Below are 18,042 nucleotides of genomic sequence, written 5' to 3'. Positions count from 1 at the left end.
GTTAATTTCATAAATTATCTGGGAGTAGGCATTAGGAGCGATTTAAAATGGAATGACCATATAAAAATAATCGTCGGTAAAGCAGATGCAAGACTGAGATTCATTGGAAGAATCCTAAGGAAATGGAGTCCGAAAACAAAGGAAGTAGGTTACAGTACACTTGTTCGACCACTGCTTGAATACTGCTCACCGGTGTGGGATCCGTACCAGGTAGGGTTGATAGAAGAGATAGAGAAGATCCAACGGAGAGCAGCGCGCTTCGTTACAGGATCATTTAGTAATCGAGAAAGCGTTATGGTGATGATAGATAAACTGCAGTGGAAGACGCTGCAAGAGAGACGCTCAGTAGCTCGGTACGGGCTTTTGTTGAAGTTTAGAGAACATACCTTCACCGAGGAGTCAAGAAGTATATTGCTCCCGCCTATGTATATCTCGCGAAGAGACCATGAGGATAAAATCAGAGAGATTAGAGCCCACACAGAGGCATATCGACAATCCTTCTTTCCACGAACAATACAAGACTGGAATAGAAGGGAGAACCGATAGAGGTACTCAAGGTACCCTCCGCCACACACCGTCGGGTGGCTTACGGAGTATGGATGTAGATGTAGATACTATAAACATAAAGCACCCTGCACTGACCATATGTCATGCCACTTTTCATAAACTGAAAAAAGGTTGCTCTCCATTTAAAACACTGTATGTTCGTGACTAAGGCTACCTCGAATGTAATTACTGTTGTGTTACCGCCAGAAACCACACTTGCTAGGTGGTAGCCTTTAAATCGGCCGCGGTCCGTTAGTATACGTCGGACCCGCGTGTCGCCACTATCAGTGATTGCAGACCGAGCGCCGCCACACTGCAGGTCTAGTCTAGAGAGACTCCCTAGCACTCGCCCAGTAGTACAGCCGACTTTGCTAGCGATGGTTCACTGTCTACATACGCTCTCATTTGCAGAGACGACAGTTTAGCATGGCCTTCAGCTACGTCATCTGCTACGACGGAGCAAGGCGCCATATTCAGTTACTGTAATTACTATCTTCAAGAATGTATTCTGAACAGATAATATTGTGAATCATGTACCGTCAAGAGCGACGTTCATCATTAATCAATTAAAGTTAAGTGTCAAACTAATTACGTCCGCTTTCTGAATTTTAATTCCTTTTCATGTTCCAGACCTCACGTCAGTATAGTTCTTTCCTCCTCACGCCAGCCAGCGTGAGCTAAAACGCGTGCATTTCGGCCTTGACTCGTAACACGGCGTTGGCTCTTCTTCTAACACAAAAATTACATTCATCCCTTTGAAGGCTGCGCTTTTGTTGCCTTTCCACTGCTCTTCATAATGTCTGACCACTCTATTTTACTTCGAGCGCTTACTCCCCAAGCGTCCGCATCTCGTGGTCGTGCGGTAGCGTTCTCGCTTCCCGCGCCCGGGTTCCCGGGTTCGATTCCCGGCGGGGTCAGGGATTTTCTCTGCCTCGTGATGACTGGGGGTTGTGTGCTGTCCTTAGGTTAGTTAGGTTTAAGTAGTTCTAAGTTCTAGGGGACTGATGACCATAGATGTTAAGTCCCATAGTGCTCAGAGCCATTTACTCCCCAAGCGGCAAGCGAGCGGCTCACCTAGCCGCATCCTGAACAGGTCTGGTGTAGATGATAGGGCACGAGACTTCTCAGACTTTGGCTCGAGTTCGATCCTCTCTACCATCCCTTGTCCAATCTTTGTCTTGTTCTCTTGTTCGCATCTAGGAAACCAATCGAAGAACACGTTTGGCGACACCGTCTCTGGTGGGTCGCTTGAATTTGGCGCGTGCAACAGCCTGAGTGGCTAACTTCAGTGCTAAATAACTCGAAAACGGTGCAACGTACCAAATTTCTTTCTGAACAGTTATTTCTCAGTAGAAACTATCCTGCCACACTCTTGCAAGATTTTCAGACTGATTCTGGCCAACCTGTATACCGGGTGTTCCTTCTATGAGTCGTCAAGCACATTTTCTCTGCACTTTTGACAGCTGCAGTTACGTTTTTTTTTTTTCAATGTGTAGCTGGAGTCAGACCAAACAAATACTTTTCATCACGTGCTTCATCTCTGTGTCGCTGGGGGAAGGGTCGGTTTTTCCCGTTAGCGAAAAAATTATTTCAAAAAGGGAATTTTGTGTGTCCATTCTATAGAGCGGCCGCAATGTAGTCTAGTGAGATATTTGTCTCATCGATATGTATCAAGAGAACCAGTCTCCATCAGCGACACCACTGCCCTGGCCCACACTGAGTGCTACCACCATGCAGCAGCTCTGCTCGGTCGCTGCTGGAGAAATGATTATCTCGATAAAACAAATATCGCACCAAAATTAATTCTCGGCCGCTCTATAGAATGGGCACGTAAAATTCTACTTTTCAAATCAGTTTGTGTTTAGAGGGAAACAAACCGACGCTTTCTGTCGACAATGAGCGCCGCATGAAAAACATCATGAGCAGTATTTGTCTCGTCTACTCCGGCTAAACTAATGCAGAAACTAAATTGCAAATATCGGCCGAAATATCAGAGAAAAGGCGCCTGATGTCTCTTAGGAGGGCTACCCGGTAAATGCAGAGCTAGGCACACAGCAGTCTATTGACAGGACCTGAGTCCTAACTCTCGGATCTTCGCGAGCGTATTGCTTGCTAGCAGAGCCATCACGTCTGCAGTCAGAATCTTCATTTGGCAGTCAGTTTTTGTGTTCCTCGATACGAATTCAAGTCTAGTCTACAGGGCTGCAAACATCGGCTCGCACTGCCAATTGGGGAGCAGCCCATTGACGTTTGTTCGCACACATAAGGCGTTCCATCAAGATGGGTATCTTATGCGTATTAACAGGTGCACGGTGCGACCTTGAGGGCTAGGCATTCGGATCAACCGTGGTCGCTGCCTTCAACCTCCACTAAGATGTAGCTCAAATGGTTCAAATGGCTCTGAGCACTATGGGACTTAACATCTTAGGTCATCAGTCCCCTAGAACTTAGAACTAGTTAACTAACGTAAGGACATCACACACATCCATGCCCGAGGCAGGATTCGAACCTGCGACCGTAGCAGTCGCGCGGTTCCAGACTGCACGCCTAGAACCGCGAGACCACCGCGGCCGGCTAAGATGTAGCTAAGGGATTTCCTATCATTTATGTCAGATAATTTGCGACGACGATAACTGTGAGATAAAGCCCTGTAGAATAGGGCTTGTCTATATTGCCTTCCAAACACACGAATACCTGCCACGAGTTCCCAGTGCAAAATGTGACTCGTTGCTGAGTCCCTACAATTTTCGACGATGCTCTTGTCTGACGAAACAACAAGCTAAAATGCCAACGTTCAGAATTTAACAGAATACCGAGCAGAACACATAACTATAGCATGAATTTTTGTGTAGCCGCAACAAATTTTAATTGATTGAATTGATTGCATAACAAAGGCTACTCATCAGAGTTCTCTTCAAAAATGAATTAAATGTGTTTACGGTAATGAGTGAAACTGTGTTAAAATAACAACATTTTAAAATTCACACATTCATTTTTCTCCCATTTTACAAGTACTTTGTATTGATCATAATGGCATTATACAAATTTTTGTATGGAATTATTTTCAATAACTACACTACTGGCCATTAAACTTGCTACACCAAGAAGAAATGCAGATGATAAACGGGTATTCATTGGACAAATATATTATACTACAACTGACGTGTGATTACATTTTCACGCAATTTGGGTACATAGATCCTGACAAATCAGCAGCCAGAACAACCACCTCTGGCCCTAATAACGGCCTTTATACGCCTCGGTATTGAGTCAAACAGATGGCGTGTACAGGTACAGCTGCCCGTGCAGCTTCAACAAGATACCACAGTTCATGAAGAGTAGAGATTGGCGTATTGTGACGAGCCAGTTGCTCGGCCACCATTGACCAGACGTTTTCAATTGGTGAGAGATCTGGAGAATGTGCTGGCCAGGGCAGCAGTCCAACATTTTCTGTATCCAGAAAAGCCCGTGCAGGACCTGCAACATGCGGTCGTGCATTATCCTGCTGAAATGTAGGGTCTCGCAGGTATCGAATGAAGGGTAGAGCCACGGGTCGTAACACATCTGAAATGTAACGTCCACTGTTCAAAGTGCCGTCAATGTGAACAAGAGGTGACCGAGACGTGTAACCAATGGCACCCCATACCATCACGCCGGGTGATACGCCGGTATGGTGATGACGAATACACGATTCCAATCTGCGTTCATCGCGATGTCGCCAAACACGGATGCGACCATCATGATGCTATAAACAGAACCTGGATTCATCCGAAAAAAACGACGTTTCGCCATTCGTGCACCCAGGTTCGTCGTTGAGTACACCATCACAGGCGCTCCTGTCTGTGATGCAGCGTCAAGGGTAACCGCAACCATGGTCTCCGAGCTGATAGTCTATGCTGCTGCAAACGTCGTCGAACTGTTCGTACAGATGGTTGTTGTCTTGCAAACGTCCCCGTCTGTTTACTCAGGCATCGAGACGTGGCTGCACGATCCGTTACAGCCATGCGGATAAGATGCCTGTCATCTCGACTACTAGCGATACGAGGCCGTTGGTATCCAGCACGGCGTTCCGTATTACCCTCCTGAACCCACCGATTCCATATTCTGCTAACAGTCATTGGATCTCGACCAACGCGAGCAGCAATGTCGCGATACGATAAACCGCAATCGCCATGGGCTACCACCCGACCTTTATCAAAGTCGGAAACGTGATGGTGCGCATTTCTCCTCCTTACACGAGGTATCACAACAACGTTTCACCAGGCAACGCCGCTCAACTGCTGTTTGTGTATGAGAAATCGGTTGGAAACTTCCCTCAAGTCAGCACGTTGTAGATGTCGCCACCGGCGCCAACCTTGTGTGAATGCCCTGAAAAGCTAATCCTTTGCATATCACAGCATCCTCTTCCTGTCGGTTAAAATTCGCGTCTGTAGCACGTCATCTTCGTGGTGTAGCAATTTTAAAGGCCAGTAGTGTATTTTGGGAGCTCGGGAAAGACTACGATGACCAAATTGTTATCATAGCGTTTTAAAGAATTCTCTGAAATTTCTGTTTTAGTGGAAAAGAGTTGTCGAAATGTAACAAGTGAAGTGGTATCATACTTCGTGAATCCCAGCTACCCAAACCCAGACAGAGCTGGGACATTCTGTGACTTCAGGATTGACGTACTGGATGAAGATATCTGTCAAGTACGGTAAGAGGACATTATTTACCATCATTTTTACTTTAGTTAATCGGTCAATGACTAAGTGTTTGTAACAGTTTGTAGTGCATAAAAATTTAAGTGTATTGTATCTAGACACCTTTGATAAATAATGGAACTTTCATTCTGCAGCGGTGTATGTGCTCTTTTGGAGCTTCCTGGCATTAAAACTATCTGTATTCTTTTCTTAAATTAAAACTACGTGCCGGACCGGGAAACGAACCCGGCTGTTACTGATTGAGCAATCCAGGCATGACCCAAAATCGCCCTCTCAGCTTCATTTCTCGTACTTTCCAAATACCACAGAAACTTTCCTGCATTCTTTTTGGAATAGGACGTCGGGAGTAGCACTGCACGATATCGTTCCTTCAAGACGATATGGAGTAGAGCTACTGTGAAGTATGGAAAGTATGAGAGAAGTCCTAGCTATGAGGGCGTTTCGAGAGTCGTGCCTAGAAAAGTCATTCAGTAAGCGCACTGACCGCTAAAACCGAGGTTCCAGGTTCAAGCCCGGGCCATCATAAGTATGTTAGGAAGTTTCATACATATCTAACATCTTGGAAAGTGTATTTCAAAATACTCGAACTCTGTATGCAAAGTATACATAATTATAAACTATTTGATACTGTTGGAAATTGCATAACTTTTCATATTCGAAGTGAATGGTAATTTGCAGCAGAATTCTTTAGTAATACAATCTTTATACTTGGAATAAGACTGAGCGAGGTGGCACTGTGGTTAGCACACTGGACTCGCATTCTGGAGGACGACGGTTCAAACCCACTTGTGGCCACCTAGATTTAGATTTTCCGTGTTTTCCCTAAATCGCTTCAGGGAAATGCCGGGATGGTTCCTTTGCAAGGGCACGGCCGACTTCCTTCCCCATCCTTCCCTAATCCGATGGAACCGATGACCTCGTTGATTGGTCCCCTCCCCCAAACCAACGAACCAACCAATCTACTTACACATGGCATAAGATAAGAAAATATACACATTTGCATAAACTACTGACATGTATCCCTTGTCTTAATAAGACAGCACAACGTGTCTGGTCTTATATACATACATTTTTCCACAGACTAACAGTAAAACAATAATGATGCCGAAAAGGCTCGCATTAGCGGAAATTAAACTAAACTAAACTCCACCCGAACAGGCCATGAAGGCCCAACGGTACCGACCAGCCGCTGTGTCATCCTCAGCCCACAGGCATCACTGGATGAGGATATGGAGGATCATATGGTCAGCACACCTCTCTGCCAGTATGTCAGTTTACGAGATCGGAATCGCTACTTTTCAATCAAGTAACTCCTCAGTTTGCCTCACAAGGGCTGAGTGCGCCCCGCTTCCAACAGCGCTCGGCAGACTGGATGGTCACCCAACCAAGTGCTAGCGCAGCCCGATAGCGCTTAGCTTCGGTGGTCTGACGGGAACCGGTGTTACCACTGCGGTAAGGCCGCTGGCATTAGCAGAAATTTATAATTCCTTTTACGCTTATTACTTACATGTACTTGACCGCCATTGGCATTGGCAAAGAATGAACGTGAAGAAACTGGTAAGCTCTCAGGCTGAAATAGATATCACAATGCCGTGGGAAAGCGAAATGCGATGTACTATTAGTTATGTCAAGAGTGTAAACTAAGTTCATGGCATCGGAAAACTAAAGATCCTATTTTCAGCATAAAGAAACAGGGAGCAATGTGAAAACTGTGGTTCTTTAATGTTATTAAACCTCGACAGGTCTTGGATAAAGCACATTGAAATTTTCTATGGAACAAAAAGAATTTAAGACGGTAAACTGCTTGAAGTTGACTTGTTGAAGACACTGACAAGCCTCTGCCCAGCAGTAGATCAGCGCAGTCGCAGCTCTCACATACCAGGAAAAAATCCAAGGCAGTCAGTCTGTAAACTACGACAGCAGGAGACTGGGGAGGCCGGAAGCAGCGAGTTATAGTACGATAACGCTGCATACCGCTGGTAATCTAGTTATATTGGTAAAATGAGTCAGTTGACCGATTGTGATCGTGGGAGTCTAGCTGGACAGCTTAAGGTGGATCAGAGTTTCACGTCTGCTTCGAGCGACAAAATGTCAGCACCTGACAGACCAGGTGAATCAAGGGGCTACCGACAGTGTCTCCTGAACGACTGTTCAGTGAACGTTGCTGCTAATGGGCCTCCGCAGCAGGGGCCATTGATCGATGATGTAGACTGGAATCTGCACGCCACCGTAACTGGACGCCCACTGAGTGGCGACATATTGCCTTTTCTGATGAATCCCATTTTATGCTCCATGGAACAGATGGTCGTTGGAGTGAATGGTCCTGCAACAATCGTCAAAAGGTTCCAAGCCAGAGGACGGAGCGTTATAGTCTGGGGTATGTTTCCGTGGCATTGCCTGGGTGATATCGTCATTCTGGAAGGCACAGTAGATCAACACATCGTATGCCTCTAGCTTTGAAGACCATGTTCACCCCTACATGCGAGTGTTTTTCCTCAGCACGGTGACATCCACCAGCAGATCAATGCAACGTGTAACGTAGCTCACGGTGTACGTGCATGGTATGAAAAGCAGCAGGATGAGTTTACCGTGCTCACCTGGCCACCAAACTCCGCTGATTTATACCCAATTGAGACACTGTGGACCACCTTCATCGGTCCGTTACGCCTCATTCCTCAACTGAGATACACTCCTGGAAATTGAAATAAGAACACCCTGAATTCATTGTCCCAGGAAGGGGAAACTTTATTGACACATTCCTGGGGTCAGATACATCACATGATCACACCAACAGAACCACAGGCACATAGACACAGGCAACAGAGCATGCACAATGTCGGCACTAGTACAGTGTATATCCACCTTTCGTAGCAATGCAGGCTGCTATTCTCCCATGGAGGCGATCGTAGAGATGCTGGATGTAGTCCTGTAGAACGGCTTGCCATGCCATTTCCACCTGGCGCCTCAGTTGGACCAGCGTTCGTGCTGGACGTGCAGACCGCGTGAGACGACGCTTCATCCAGTCCCAAACATGCTCAATGGGGGACAGATCCGGAGATCTTGCTGGCCAGGGTAGTTGACTTACACCTTCTAGAGCACGTCGGGTGGCACGGGATACATGGGGACGTGCATTGTCCTGTTGGAACAGCAAGTTCCCTTGCCGGTCTAGGAATGGTAGAACGATGGGTTCGATGATGGTTTGGATGTACCGTGCACTATTCAGTGTCCCCTCGACGATCACCAGAGGTGTACGGTCAGTGTAGGAGATCGCTCCCCACACCATGATGCCGGGTGTTGGCCCTGTGTGCCTCGGTCATATGCAGTCCTGATTGTGGCGCTCACCTACACGGCGCCAAACACGCATACGACCATCATTGGCACCAAGGCAGAAGCGACTCTCATCGCTGAAGACGACACGTCTCCATTCGTCCCTCCATTCACGCCTGTCGCGACACCAGTGGAGGCGGGCTGCACGATGTTGGGCCGTGAGCAGAAGACGGCCTAACGGTGTGCGGGACCGTAGCCCAGCTTCATGGAGACGGTTGCGAATGGTCCTCGCCGATACCCCAGGAGCAACAGTGTCCCTAATTTGCTGGGAAGTGGCGGTGCGGTCCCCTACGGCACTGCGTAGGATCCTACGGTCTTGGCGTGCATCCGTGCGTCGCTGCGGTCCGGTCCCAGGTCGACGGGCACGTGCACCTTCCGCCGACCACTGGCGACAACATCGATGTACTCACGCCCCACGTGTTGAGCAATTCGGCGGTACGTCCACCCGGCCTCCCGCATGCCCACTATACGCCCTCGCTCAAAGTCCGTCAACTGCACATAGGTTTCACGTCCACGCTGTCGCGGCATGCTACCAGTGTTAAAGACTGCGATGGAGCTCCGTATGCCACGGCAAACTGGCTGACACTGACGGCGGCGGCGCACAAATGCTGCGAAGCTAGCGCCATTCGACGGCCAACACCGCGGTTCCTGGTGTGTACGCTGTGTCGTGCGTGTGATCATTGCTTGTACAGCCCTCTCGCAGTGTCCGGAGCAAGTATGGTGGGTCTGACACACCGGTGTCAATGTGTTCTTTTTTCCATTTCCAGGAGTGTATTTAGTGCAGCCGGTCATGGCACTCGAGTCAGCATCTCTCCACATTCCTGTTGGTACCTCCCAGAACTTCATTGACTCTCTTCCTGCACATAGGCGCTGCAAAATCTGCTTACACAGGCTTTTGACAGATGGTCACATTAATTTAGGAGGAGGAGAAAATCTGTGTCCCATTCACAATGAGGTCATTAAAGATGAAGCACAAGCTCAGATTAGGGAAGGATGGGGAAAGAAATAGGCTATGCGCTTTCAGAGGAACCATCACGGCATTTGTCTAAAGTAATTCAGGGAAACCTTGGAAAACCTGAATCAGAATGGCCAGATGAAGGTTTGAACCGTCATCCTCCCAAATTCGAGTCTAGGGTGCTAACCACTGCGCCACCCCACTTGGTCACATTAATGTGACAGACTGTGTATGTGTATCTTTGACTTTCACAGAAATAATGTAACATGGCATAATTTTTACACATCATTTTAATGTAATACTGATTAAATACCGAGTTATGTATGTGTGTGCAGTTATCTTTGACTTTCAAAAATGTTCAATAGTGTGTGGAATCTTATGGGACTTAACTTCTAAGGTCATCAGTCCCTAAGCTTACAAACTACTTAACATAAATTATCCTAAGGACAAACACACACACCCGTGCCTGAGGGAGGACTCGAACATTCGTCGGGACCAGCCACACAGTCCATGACTGCAGCGCCCTAGACCGCTCGGCTAATCCCGTGTGGCTTTGACTTTCACTGAACAGTGACTTGACACAATTTTTATGCATAATTTTAATACTACAATCTGACTGGATAGAGAGGAGGGGGATGTGGCATGAGGTACAAAGCACAACTGGGATAGTTCTTCTACTTTGCATTTTTTTTTTTAAATTTGCTCACTAGCACAACTGTGCTAGTACAGCCATCTTGGATTTTGATTGCTTGAAGACAGGGGAAGAGAGGGGTTTGGCTTGATGGCATCACTAATAAGGAGGGAAGGAGGGGTGGGATTTCCCCTATCTTGATGATGTTATATGTTCAAGGTCATTGCCCCTGGACCTGTATGTAGGCAAGCTGCATTATAACTTGCACTTTTCAAGGTCATTTAAGTGCAAAGTGGTCTGGGTATTTAGTACATATACTAAAAACGTGTATTTCACCCTCTAAGGTGGTCATTTGCAAGCTCAAGTTCAGCCCATTCTTGAGGCTTGTTCATCAGACTAGTAACCTATCAAGTTGGGTACATTATCTGATCAGAAATATGCTACTTTGTTTGCTTGTGTGTGTCTGTGTGTGTGTGTGTGTGTGTGTGTGTGTGTGTGTGTGTGTGTGTGTGTGTCTTGGTTTTCTTTTTGGTGTGCATCTGTTGATGACTCAATGTTTCTGCTATTTGCTGGGTAGTCTCCTTAACCCCAAAATCGTTTACATTCTACTAGAGGTTTCCTATTATATTTATCTTCATGAAGTAATAGGCAAATCCTGCATTCCCTGAGAAGAGGATTCATTATTCAGTAAATCATTTAGCTTATGACATACCAGTAATTTATAAAATAGTGTGATAATGTCTGTTAAAAGTATTATTTGCAAATCTGATGGAAACAACACTTAATACATTACAAACATTTAAGAAATGAAAGCAAAATGCCATTACAAAATGCATAATGTTAAATTGTTTATCCAAAAAAATTTAATATATCTTTTATCAAACCAGTTCACAAATGCAGTTACCTGCTAATTATTTGACAATTTGTCATATTACTGAAAAATCTAAACATACTGTGTACCATATGTAGCAGGAAAAATTCCTAAAATTTTGAATACAATAATGTACTTAGTTTTACATAGTATTAATGCCAGTTCATAAAGTCAGACAGTGTCACAAAACGAAGAATACAAATAGTTAAACAAGAAAAACCTTTTTTTTTTTTTTAATTTCACGAGAGGTTATCAAACCTTTTGATTCTATAACACATAAAAATTTACTTGGTTAACTAACACTTTTGATATAAATGACACTTTATGTGTGTGATTGGAATCATAATTTAATAACAGGGATATGTGGTGACTATAACAGGCTGCGCCAAAGTTCGGAGTGTAGAAAAACTCAATTATAGAATTACACATGGTTCAGTATCCAACACACTCACAAGCTGCAGAAGTGGTTTATCAAAGTAAAATGCCCTTCAGAACAAAAATAATAATAAAAGATCTGTGCTCATACATACCAAACACAGCAAAGTGTTTTGCTGAACAGTTTATCTGTTGGTTAATAGCAAGGAGTTTAACTTTTAATCTTATAAAAACTGTGTCAGCACACAAATGTGGGGATGACTCCTGTGTAAATGTTCACAGAAAGGTCTATTTACTCAACATTACATAATGAATAAATGGTACTATGTCAGGATAGTGAATCTACTGAGTTCAGAGCCTTCTGCACATATGCTATCTATTTTCAAACAGTGAAAACACCAGGTTGGAATATTAACAATATAAAGAAAAGGATAAATCACTATTCACCATAAACATATATTTTTTATTAATTTATTTATTTATTTTCGAGTTCCGTGGATCCTTAATGCAAATGTGTCACTAGGATGTAGAACATGTCAGGTTATTACAGTAATAGCAACATGTAGACGATCATGAGGCAACCAGTTTAACATATATAAGCAGATACATGAAAAAGGACATCCACATGTCAAATAGTTACACACAAAAATTCAGATAACAACACAGATGATACTACAGTAATGACATAGATGACTGCATAAATAATAGTGCATTAATGACATAGATGATTACATAAACAAATTTAAAGTAATTCATCTAAAAATATTCTGTCAAAAAGTGATATGCTAATCTATATAATCAGTTCTATTAGAAATGCATGAAATTAAACACAAATTCAAGAAGTATTACACATTATCAAAGAATTCCTGTAAAGAATAGAAAGAATTATCCAAAAGAAAAAGTTTTAGCTGTGTTTTGAATTCAGTAAGATCCCCAATGACTGATTTGATATCGACAGGAAGTTTATGGAACACTTTTATACTTGAATAATGAACTCCTTTCTGTACCATGCTGAGATTTTTTCAATCATTGTGAAGATCATATTTTTTTCTTGTATTGTGATCGTGGTATGTACTATTCATTTTGTAAATTGCATAATTTTTGAAACTTCCTGGCAGATTAAAACTGTGTGCCCGACTGAGATTCGAACTCGGGTCCCGAGTTCGAGTCTCGGTCGGGCACACAGTTTTAATCTGCCAGGAAGTTTCATATCAGCGCACACTCCGCTGCAGAGTGAAAATTTCATTCTGGAAACATCCCCCAGGCTGTGGCTAAGCCATGTCTCTGCTATATCCTTTCTTTCAGGAGTGCTAGTTCTGCAAGGATCACAGGAGAGCTTCTGTAAAGTTTGGAAGGTAGGAGACGAGATACTGGCAGAAGTAAAGCTGTGAGTACCGGGCGTGAGTCGTGCTTCGGTAGCTCAGTTGGTAGAGCACTTGCCCGCAAAAAGCAAAGGTCCCGAGTTCGAGTCTCGGTCGTGCACACAGTTTTAATCTGCCAGGAAGTTTCATATCAGCGCACACTCCGCTGCAGAGTGAAAATTTCATTCTGCATAATTTTTGTTCACAAAGCACATTAGCGACAAGATGTATTGACAAGTCATGCTGAGAATCCCCAGATGTTTGAATAAATTTCTGCAAGAAGATCTAGGATGCACTCTACTCATAATCCTGATAACTCACTTTTGTGCAACAAAGACTTTATTTGCTTGTTGTTGATTTCCCCAGAATATGATGCCATATGTAAAATACAGGGAGTGGAAGGCTATTTACAATTTGTACAGAAACCAGAAGGCAGTTATAAGAGTCAAAGGGCAGGAAAGGGAAGCAGTGTTTGGGAAGGGAGTGAGACAGGGTTGTAGCCTATCCCCGATGTTATTCAATCTGTATATTGAGCAAGCAGTAAAGGAAACAAAAGAAAAATTCAGAGTAGGAATTAAAATACATGGAGAAGAAATAAAAACTTTGAAGTTTTCCAATGACATTGTAATCTTTCAGAGACAGCAAAGGACCTGGAAGAGCAGCTGAATAGAATGGACAGTGTCTTGAAAGGAGGATATAAGATGAACATAAACAAAAGCAAAACAAGGATAATGGAATGTAGTCAAAGTAAATCGGGTGATGCTGTGGGAATTAGATTAGGAAATGAGATGCTCAACAATTTGGTACTGGAGGGCAGTGTGGACGGTAAAAATCGTATAGGGAGACCAAGAGATGAATACACAAAGCATATTCAGAAGTATGTAGGTTGCAGTAGGTACTGCGAGATAAAGAAGCTTGCACAGGATAGAGTAGCATGGAGAGCTGCATCAAACCAGTCTCTGGACTGAAGACCACAACAACAACATGTCATAAGTGAATGGAAATAACCAACATATGCAGTTTTGATTGTTTCCGTGTCACAAAAAGATGCAATTGAGCGAATGGTAAATGCTGCTGAATTCAGTCTTTTACATAGGTCAGCGATGTGGACAGACCAGTTTAGTTTGTTATCAATATGTAAACCCAGAAATTTGGAAGATACAACTTTCACTATTGCTTTGTCTCCACATTTTATTTCAACATTTTCCAATTTTTTGTTTACTGTTTGACACTGAATGAAATGAGTCTTATTAACATTGAGGGACAGACCATTTTCAGTGAACCAATCTAAAACTTCTTGGAATATACTGATCACAGTGTTCTCTAGACTGCAATTGGATACCTTGTCAGTCATAATGGTTGTGTCATCTGCAAACAGGGTGAAGTGTGCTTCTTGGGTCACACACCATGGGAGGTCATTTACAAAGATTAAGAAAAGTAAGGGACCAAGCACCAAGCCCTGCGGCACTCCATATTTTAATGTACCCCAACCAGAGCTGGCAGGTGCCATTGCACAATTGTTTAATACTACCTTGTGATTTCTGTCATCTAGATATGGCTCAAACCACTTCCTTACTTTATCTTTTAAGCCATAATGCTCAGTCTTTCTTAATAGAATCTTGTGATTTACACAGTCAAATGCTTTTGACAGATCACAAAAGATTCCAACTGGTGAGATTTTCTTGTTTATTGATTCAAGGAGTTGGTTGACAAATGAGAAAATGGCTTGTTCAATTGAATTGCCCTTTTGGAATCCAAACTGATTTTTATTGAGGAGATGATATATTTATTAAGGTGAGCCATGATTCTACTGTGCATAACTTTCTCAAGGATTTTTGAAAGACTTGTTACAATGAAACTGGGTCGTAGTTAGAAATCTCTGCTTTATCACCCTTTTTGAAGATTGGTTTAAAAACTGCAAATTTTAGTCTATTAGGGACAGTACCTTGATTTAGAGATTCATTAAATATGTGACACAGAACCTTAAGAATATATTTGTGGCAATGTTTTAGTACTTTGATAGATATATTGTCCACACCAGTGGAATTTTTGTCTTTTATTTGGCATATCACCTTCTCAGTCTCATCTGCTGTGATGTAGGGTACATACATCAGGCTAATTTTTCTCTGCACTGCTTTTTGTAGAAGGGTCATGGCTTCATCCATAGACCCTTTATATCCAATTTGATCTGCTGCTGTCAGAAAATGATTGTTGAAGATATTGGCAACTATTTCCCATTCATGTACCATGCTCCCATTGTGACACACTTGGATACTGTCTGTATCCTCTGAAACTTTTCTTGTCTCCCTTGTTACCACCTTCCACATTGTTTTTATTTTATTATTTGATCTTTCAATTTCGGATTTGATAAACATACTCTTGGATTTTTTAATAACATTCTTTAGGATGTTACAGTACAATCTGTAGTGTTCCCTATCCTGTGGTTTATCAGAATTTCTGAGTGAAACATAAGGCATTCTCTTTTTTCTAGATGAAGTTTTTATTCCCTTAGTGAGCCACTGTCTCCAACAATCATTCCGGTTTGTGCTTTTGGAAATTTTCTTAGGAAATACAGCTTCAAAAAGGATAAAAAATTCATTTAGGAAAAGGTTGGATTTATGATTTACATTTTTAGCCTGAAATGCTGCCTCCCAATCTAACTGCTCCAAATGCCTACTGAAGGTTTCCAGATTCTCACTGTTGATTAACCTGCATGGTGTACTGATAGAACTGCTCTTGTTAGCAGGGCTTACATCGTATATTTCCAACAGCTGCCCATCGTGGTCAGAGAGACCATTTAAGATTTTTGTTACAAATATATTTTCGATTCTATTATTATCTACAAAAATGTTGTCAATCAGATTTGTACAGTTCTTTGCTACCCAAGTGGGAAAGTCAACAACTGCCCTCAGATTGAAAGAATTCATTACATTCTCAAACTCTGCTGTATCATTCTTCCAGGTAAGAAACTGTACATTAAAACCACCAAGCATTATTATTTCTTTGGTTTTTAAATACAAGTAAGTTAAAAATGAAACTTGCTTGAGGAATACACTGACCTTTCCTGAGGGAGCTCTGTAGACACAAATAACATAAATAGGCAGTGTACTGACAAGGACTTCAATGCAACAAGCCTCAAAATGCTGGTCAACACAATATTTTTTTACATCTATAGATTTGTACACTATATTACTTCTAACATACATTATCACTCCTCCTTTGTCCATTTTACTTCTAATATAAAAAGTTGCTAAGGTTTACTTGTCTAGTTGCAGCATTTCAATCCTTTCCTTCATATGATGTTCAGTAAAACATAAAATATGGGCATTGTTTATTGCATCACTGTCATAAATGCAAACAGACAACTGGTCCAGTTTGTTCCTTAGACCTGTTATATTTTGATGAAATAAGCAAAGTTTGTCATTTCCTAAACTCTTTGATTCAATGGCACTTCTTTGTTGTGAACTGCAATTAGAGATTATAGCAGGTCTACCTGAAGGTGTCTGCCTTATGTTAGTATTGGAACTGAGGCCGGGTTCCAAAAATCCAGCAGAGTTGCATGTTTCCTGGTTCTTGTGCTTCTTCTGTTTGCTTTTGGTACTGCTGATGATGGTGAAGCTGCTGTAAAGTCTTTCACTGTTGAAGACTGAGGAGGGGCCAATACTTATGAAAGGTCCTGAGCCACTGATGAAATATCAACAGCAGATGGCACGTTAAGTTGCAGACAGGCACAAAGAAGAGATTCAGCTTTTGGGCAAAGCCTTCTACAGAAAAGAAATCACACATACACACATATTCATATGAGCAAGCACAAGCTGCCAGAGATGGCAGTCACATGTGCATGAGGTGTACTTGCTTGTATGAATGTGTTTTCTGATGAAGGCTTTGGCTGAAAGTTAAATGTGCAACAGTCTGTTCATTGTACTTGTCTGCAACTGAGTGTTTCATCTTTATGGTGAGTAGCAACCTATCCTTTTACTAATATTATTCTATCTATTTTGCTTGCCTTGCCCTGTATAGCACCTCATTATAGTGTCCACCAACATTCAATAATTTTTCATCAGTAACATGATCTTAAACAACATTTGCACCCATCTGCCACATAGTTTAGTTTGATGGGAACTTAATCTTGGAAGCTAAAAAGGAACTACTGAAAAAAATATGTATGCATATTATTGACAAAATATGTAGATATGCAGTGAGAAAATAAATGGGATCAAAATGAAGTAGAAAGGGATTAAGTGATTGACTGATTTTTATTTGGTTGCATTTTACTACATTATGAACAGAGTATGCACTTGTAATATGATAGGTCACCTTAATCTAATGTCTTAAAATATTTAACATAGATATTAAAATTTAAAATAAAAAATGTGCAAATATGACAGTAATTTTGTACACATTTATCTCTCTGTTTATACACTCCTGGAAATTGAAATAAGAACACCCTGAATTCATTGTCCCAGGAAGCGGAAACTTTATTGACACATTCCTGGGGTCAGATACATCACATGATCACACTGACAGAACCACAGCCACATAGACACAGGCAACAGAGCATGCACAATGTCGGCACTAGTACAGTGTATATCCACCTTTCGCAGCAATGCAGGCTGCTATTCTCCCATGGAGATGATCGTAGAGATGCTGGATGTAGTCCTGTGGAACGCCTTGCCATGCCATTTCCACCTGGCGCCTCAGTTGGACCAGCGTTCGTGCTGGACGTGCAGACCGCGTGAGACGACGCTTCATCCAGTCCCAAACATGCTCAATGGGGGACAGATCCGGAGATCTTGCTGGCCATGGTAGTTGACTTACACCTTCTAGAGCACGTTGGGTGGCACGGGATACATGGGGATGTGCATTGTCCTGTTGGAACAGCAAGTTCCCTTGCCGGTCTAGGAATGGTAGAACAACGGGTTCGATGACGGTTTGGATGTACCGTGCACTATTCAGTGTCCCCTCGACGATCACCAGAGGTGTACAGTCAGTGTAGGAGATCGCTCTCCACACCATGATGCCGGGTGTTGGCCCTGTGTGCCTCGGTCATATGCAGTCCTGATTGTGGCGCTCACCTGCACGGCGCCAAACACGCATACAACCATCATTGGCACCAAGGCAGAAGCGACTCTCATCGCTGAAGACGACACGTCTCCATTCGTCCCTCCATTCATGCCTGTCGCGACACCAGTGGAGGCGGGCTGCACGATGTTGGGGCGTGAGCGGAACACGGCCTAACGGTGTGCGGGACCGTAGCCCAGCTTCATGGAGACGGT

General features: G+C 43.1%; 1 protein-coding gene across 1 annotated transcript in view; it reads left to right on the top strand.

The window, feature by feature from the left end:
- Positions 1 to 18,042, top strand: part of LOC126298360 (uncharacterized) — a 574,913-nt gene that overhangs the window by 453,119 nt on the left and 103,752 nt on the right. The window contains exon 4 of the mRNA XM_049989660.1: positions 5,104 to 5,239. Within this exon, the coding sequence (XP_049845617.1) occupies positions 5,104 to 5,239 (136 nt within the window). The remainder of the gene's footprint in view (positions 1 to 5,103; positions 5,240 to 18,042) is intronic.

This window comes from Schistocerca gregaria, chromosome X (genome assembly GCF_023897955.1).
Source record: "Schistocerca gregaria isolate iqSchGreg1 chromosome X, iqSchGreg1.2, whole genome shotgun sequence".
Classification (NCBI taxonomy): domain Eukaryota; kingdom Metazoa; phylum Arthropoda; class Insecta; order Orthoptera; family Acrididae; genus Schistocerca; species Schistocerca gregaria.
Note: the sequence above shows the minus strand (reverse complement) of the source record. Positions and strands in the feature narration are given on the sequence as shown.